Here is a 6,000-nt window from a genome sequence, read left to right as displayed (position 1 = left end):
TCAGAAAGGCGAGCAGGAGGATGAGGTTGGTGTGGATTGTTGTGGAGTGCTGTCAGATTGTCCATCTCTGTGTAATGTGTGCGCGGTGTCCCCACGGTCATGTGATGTCCCCCCCCCCCCCCCAGCCCCCCAGCCCCAGCCCCTCGCCGCTGCTGCCGTCTTCTTTGTTGTTTCTGTAGCTCACTCCCACCCCCAGACCCTCCACCCATCCCGCCCCTCCAACACCACCACCCCCTTCCCCTGCAACCTCTCCTCCCATCAGAACCCGCCCGGGCGGCGAGCAGCAGCGGCGGGCAGCGAGAGAGAGAGAGAAAAGGAAATAAAACAACCGAACAACTCCTCGCATTGATTCAGAACCTTCACTATTCTCATCGAGGGAGGCTCTGAACAAGCTGTGTGCAAGGATTTGGAAGGGGCAGAGTGGGGGAGGGAGGGAGAGAGAGAGAGAGAGAGAGAAGCTGCCACTGGCTTTGTGCAGCAATCAGAGAGAGAGAGAGAGGGGGATGACCGGTCTGAGGAGCAGCAGGAGGGGGTGATGTTCCAGGAAGGACGACAGCGTCTTCCCGTGTGAGTGAGGAGCCGCCTGCCAGCCTGCCCCCTCCCTCCCAGCCTCTCTCTCTCTCCCCTCCGCCTCCCTCCCTCCGTTCCCTCGCGGGTGTTCGCCTCTCGGTGTGGTCATGGTGGGGAGGTTGTGGTCCTCCCCGTGCCCCCTGCGCTTCTCGGCCGCCTCTCGGTGCCTCTGCTTTCTCGCTGTCTTCGCTCTGAGCCGCCTGCCCGTGGTCCTGCTCGCCAACCCGCTCTCCAGCGCCGAGTGTCAAAGCGGCAAAGCCAAAGGAACAAACTGCTCAGGTGGGTCACAAACAAAGGATAACCCCCACCCCGGTCCGGGCAGAGCCTTGTCTCTGTGTGTCTGTGTGTGTGTGTAAAACAGCTCCAGAACAAAGGGGAAGAGGATTAGTTGAAACGTGTGCATCTGTTATTTCTCATTGCGGCTGTTTCTTTGTGTGTTGAACGGTTGTAGTTGTAGACAGCAACGTTCTGGGAAAATGTGACAGATTGGATGGAGCACTTGGACACTTTGATATTGCCCAACTCCATTAGTATGCTCCACGGAGAGATGTGGCAGCGGCGGGGAGCAGGTGCATGAAGACGACATGGAGAACACCCTCACTCCCCAATTCTGTACACCCACAGCCCCATCCGTGCCCAACACCCCCTCTCCCACAGCCCCATCACTGTCCCACAGCTCCATCACCCCCTCTCCCACAGCCCCATCACTGTCCCACAGCTCCATCACCCCCTCTGCCACAGCCCCATCACTGTCCCACAGACCCATCGCTGTCCCACAGCTCCATCACCCCCTCCCCCACAACCATCACCCCTCCTCCCCCACAGCTCCATCACTCCTCCTCCCCCACAACTCCATCACTGTCCCACAGCTCCATCAGCCATCCCTCTCCCACAGCTCCATCACCCCCCTCCCCCACAGCCCCATCACCCCCACGCTCACAGCCCCATCACCCCTCCTCCCACATAGCCCCATCACCTCTCCTCCCCCACAGCTCCATCACTGACCCACAGCTCCATCAGCCATCCCTCTCCCACAGCTCCATCACCCCTCCCCCTCAGCTCCATCACCCCCCTCCCCCACAGCTCCATCATCCCCTCCCCTACAGCTTCATTAGCCCCTCCCCTCAGCTCCATCAACCCCTCCCCCATAAATCCATCACCCCCTCCCCCAACTCCATCCTCCTCCTCTTCAGACCATCACCTTCCCCCACATTCCAATCACTTCCTGGCCAGCAGCAATATTAAAACATAGAATATCCCCCAGGACTTCACATGACTTTCACCATTAAACATTTTACAAGGGTTTTTTTGTTTAAAAGGGCAGAAACACTGACCAAAAATACAAGAAGCTTGAGATATTTGTAACAAAACCAGGAAATTGTGATATATGTATTATTGGTGAAATCTTCAGGCTTTGACTTTTCACCATTCGATTTTTGTAGATCCGTAAAGTGAAAATGGACTTTTCCCTTAGCACAGTTTAATGTATTATCTTTAAAATTTGTGATATCATGGAATGAGTTTTCTATCAAGCAGTTTTCCTTTAACAGACTGATGGTAAAAAAGAGAATCTTCCCGCACCTCTTGTTGTGATGTGGTCTATACAGTGAAGATCGCAGAGCTGTCTTCACAATGAAGAACACTGCCTCTAATACTGAGATTTTCCACATACACTCCGTTTCAACAGCTCAGCGATGAAGGTGAACTTGATAACAGCTTCACTCTGAGTGCAGAGCTGATCTCTTGTCTAGGACAACGTGCTGAAATTCTTTTTACTTTCATGGCTGAGAATATATTCAATTTCTGGTTGTTTAAATATGTCTTACATAGTGCAGCAAATACTTGGGAAGTTGGGCTTGCTTGTTTAACAATTTGAAGGCAGCATCTTATAAAGAGAGGTGCACGTGATGAATTTTGTAACTTTACATGCTTGATCTGTGCAACATTCTGAAGTTAGGTGTTGTGCCACACATACTTGTATTGGCCACTGCCTGATGGGAAAGAATCCATGGAAACACTCATTGCCATTTGTAGGTAATGTTTCATGAAACAGACCATTGTATGTGTTATTGCAGTTCTCTTAGGCAAAAAAGCTTTGCTAGTAAAAGGCAAGTTAACCTACCAGTTGTTTGTATCTGTCTCCTGTACTTTTGTCCTTGGAGAATGCTACTTCATAGAAGGTAGAATACAGGACCAGACCCTTTGGCCCGCTTTGTCTGTGCCAACCATGTTGCCGCCATTCTAAACTAATCCCATCTACCTGTGATTGCTCCCTTTCCCTCAATTCCTCCTGCCCGTTCAGATATTTGTCTAAATGCCTCTTAAATATTGCTATTGTACCTGCTTCTTTCACATCCCCTGGCAGTGCATTCCAGGCATCTTAAAAGACTTGTCTCACACATCTCCTTTAAACTTTCACCCCTCACTTTAAACCTATACCCCTAGTATTTGACAATTTCAACCTGGGAAAAATGCTCCAAGTATCCACCCTATCCGTGCCTCTAATAGCTTTATATATTTCTATCCGTTTGTCCCTCAGTCTCTGATACTCCAGCAAAAAACAATCCAAGTTTGTCCAACAGCACCTTATTGCTAATATACTGCTGTCCAGGCAACATCCTGGTGAACCTCTTTTGTACCCTCTCCAAAGCCTCCACATCCAGTAGTGTGGTGACCATAATTGCACACAATACTCCAAATGTGATAAAGCTAAAGTTATATATGTAGCCCACTTGACTGTTGTAACAAACTTCTTCGCTACCTCAGATACTTGGATTCATTATTTTAACATTTACCAAAGATTTTCTTTAACCCCTTTTTAGAATTCTAATCTGCCTTACTTACGCATATCCAAGGATCGAAAGTAATCAAGAATCCACAGGCCAGGAATACACACTTCCTCAATAGTCCATTTTCTCCAAAGATAACAGTAGGTTATTGAATTGGATTTTAATTAACATTCAACTGGTATAATGCAATTTGCAGCAGTCTTGATATGGTGAATAAATTTCTTTGGGAAATAGTAATGAAGTTTTAGGGGTTTAACTGTGCACATTAAAAAGCTACTACATGCTACATTGGTTCTGTCTGTAATTGATATATTTTCTAATTGAGAAATCTGTTATCACCAAGGATGAAAATAGGAAGATAACCAGGGAATCAGGATGGGGTGAATAGTTGATACCAGAATGTAGCTTTTGATTGGCAAATTTGTGTGGCCACAGCGTTAGGTGAGAGGGAAGAGAGAAGGTAGAGGTCTCAAGCCTTGAGCAAAATAAGTTGCTTGTGGTGTTCCATTGAAAATCCTAAATTTAATACAGTAAACATACAGGGAAAAGCATTAAGGTGTAATACAGCATACTGGCAATTTAGAAGGATCAGTTTAATGAGATTTAAGAAGCAATCATTATCCCTATATTGATGAAGGCAAATGCTTCTACTGCAGACATAGATTAGAGATAGAGGGAGAGATGGGTCAAATGACAAGACTTTTCATACAGAAACAACCTCGTCAAAATGGAAATAGCATTCAGGATTAGGACATGAATCTCCTAAAGAGTTAAGGAACAAACATATTTCTTGAAAGTAGTTTAAGGAATGAAGAAGTAATGGGTCCACCTGAAGTCATAGAAAGAGCTAACAATATTAATATATAAAAAAATGAAAGAAGTAAGAGATGCTAGATCACAATATAGAGATAGTGTTCATCCCTCATCCCTATTATCAGGTGAGAGCAATGCATTAAGCATTCTGAAAAATCACAAAATTTAACTTTATTACACATTCCTACTCTTGATTCTCCACCCTGACATTTTCGTTATTGTCTGCAGATGGGTGACCCAGGTGTCCATCAGTTTCTGAGGAGGTTTACTTGTATTAGTGTCTTAACTGTGATGCAATTTTAAGGATCCAGTGAGTGGCATGTGAACTGCACATGCTCCTCATGTTGGTACTAGCATGGAATGGTTCAATCAGTGATTATTAAAAGGATCACTGAAAGCCATTTCAAAATCAGGCAAAGTTCTTGTTTATCTTACAGATTATTGAGGGGATGCCATTGCCAAGTCGATGGCCTTCCAATGTGAAAATTGATCCCAAACATTTTACAGCTTACTTAACCCACTCTGCCTATGACAACTGTTCAACTGAAGCTGTCTAATCCTAGCCGTTTGTCAATTCCCTGTGTCCTTTCATACATTATTATAAAGGTTATTGGATAGACTTGAGAGAGTTAAGAGGAAACTGACTTTGAAGAAGAGAAAGAAACAAGATATTGCTTTCTGATCTGAATTATGAAACCTAGGGCAGGCCCACTTTGAAAGCAGTGCACCATGTGATTGCACACGCATTATTCATGTGCAATACATGTAAAATCATTCTCACATCTAAAACCTTTTTTATAACTCATTTTAAAGAAGAGGTGTCAAATCTGACTGTGGATGGCCTACAAAATTATTACCTTTGTTTAAAATTATGATCCATTATGCGATTATGTTGCTTTTCCAAATGCAGAAATTCAAAATATTGTGTTGTATACATCCTTCAGAAAATAACAGACTGTAGAGTCTGACAGCTATGCAAGGAAAGAAGAAAAACACAGAAGGAGAAGCAGAAGAGAACAGAAGAAAGAGTTGAGGAAATCTGATAATTAGGAAACCAGAAGAGGAGAAATAGAGAAATAAGGATAATGACTAGTGTCAGCAGACATGACTAAGAGGCAAACAATACTCAGTTTCTTATAATGTGCAACAATGTAGGAAATCAGCTAAAATTATTGTACAAAATAGAGAAGGACAGAAATAATGATCTATTTATGTTACATGTGAAGGAATGTAAAACACTTTATTCCTGCCCATCTTGATAATGAATTTTGAGTGGCAAATAAAGGAATGGAGGTATAGCTGAATGTTGATGAATGTGGAGGAACAGAAAAAGTAGTGGTTGAAATACATAATTGCTTAGTTTGTGATGTAGGTAAATGAAGCTCTTAAAGATCAATGGATTTTAGATTTTGTAAATGTAGGCATATGGTACCCAAACAAAAAGGAATATTTTTTACATGGGCATTAGAACACAGTTAGTGTGTTGTGTAGTATTTGGTATTGTATTGTAGAAAAAAAAATGAAATAATATAGAAGATAATGCAAAAAAAAGTATTTATAAATCTACCAGGAACAGGAAACCCTACTTATTTGGAAAGCTTAAATACTAGGACAGTGAAAGCAAACAAGATAGCAATAGAGATTTTGTTTTAAATTATGAAGTGTTTTGATAAGATGATGAGGCAAAGTCTATTTCTTTCTGGATGGCTGGATATTGCCTAGTGATTATAATTGAAAATTGTCATTTCAAGAGTAAGGATGTAAGTTTGGAAAAATACTTTGTACAGAGATTTGTTAGAGCATGGAAGGTTTTGCCACAGGGAGTAGT

The 6,000-nt window shown here is 43.5% G+C and overlaps 1 protein-coding gene across 1 annotated transcript in view; it reads left to right on the top strand.

The window, feature by feature from the left end:
• The first annotated feature begins 231 nt into the window (after positions 1 to 231).
• The window catches only part of LOC122549953 (tomoregulin-1-like), a 231,098-nt gene continuing 225,329 nt past the window's right edge, over positions 232 to 6,000 (top strand). Inside the window, exon 1 of the mRNA XM_043690236.2 lies at positions 232 to 849. Coding sequence (XP_043546171.2) covers positions 678 to 849 — 172 coding nt within the window. The 5' untranslated portion in view covers positions 232 to 677. The remainder of the gene's footprint in view (positions 850 to 6,000) is intronic.

Source organism: Chiloscyllium plagiosum, unplaced genomic scaffold (genome assembly GCF_037043375.1).
Source record: "Chiloscyllium plagiosum isolate Xiang-an unplaced genomic scaffold, Cpla_swu_hap1 HiC_scaffold_5, whole genome shotgun sequence".
Classification (NCBI taxonomy): domain Eukaryota; kingdom Metazoa; phylum Chordata; class Chondrichthyes; order Orectolobiformes; family Hemiscylliidae; genus Chiloscyllium; species Chiloscyllium plagiosum.
This window is presented reverse-complemented; position numbering and strand designations above follow the sequence as displayed.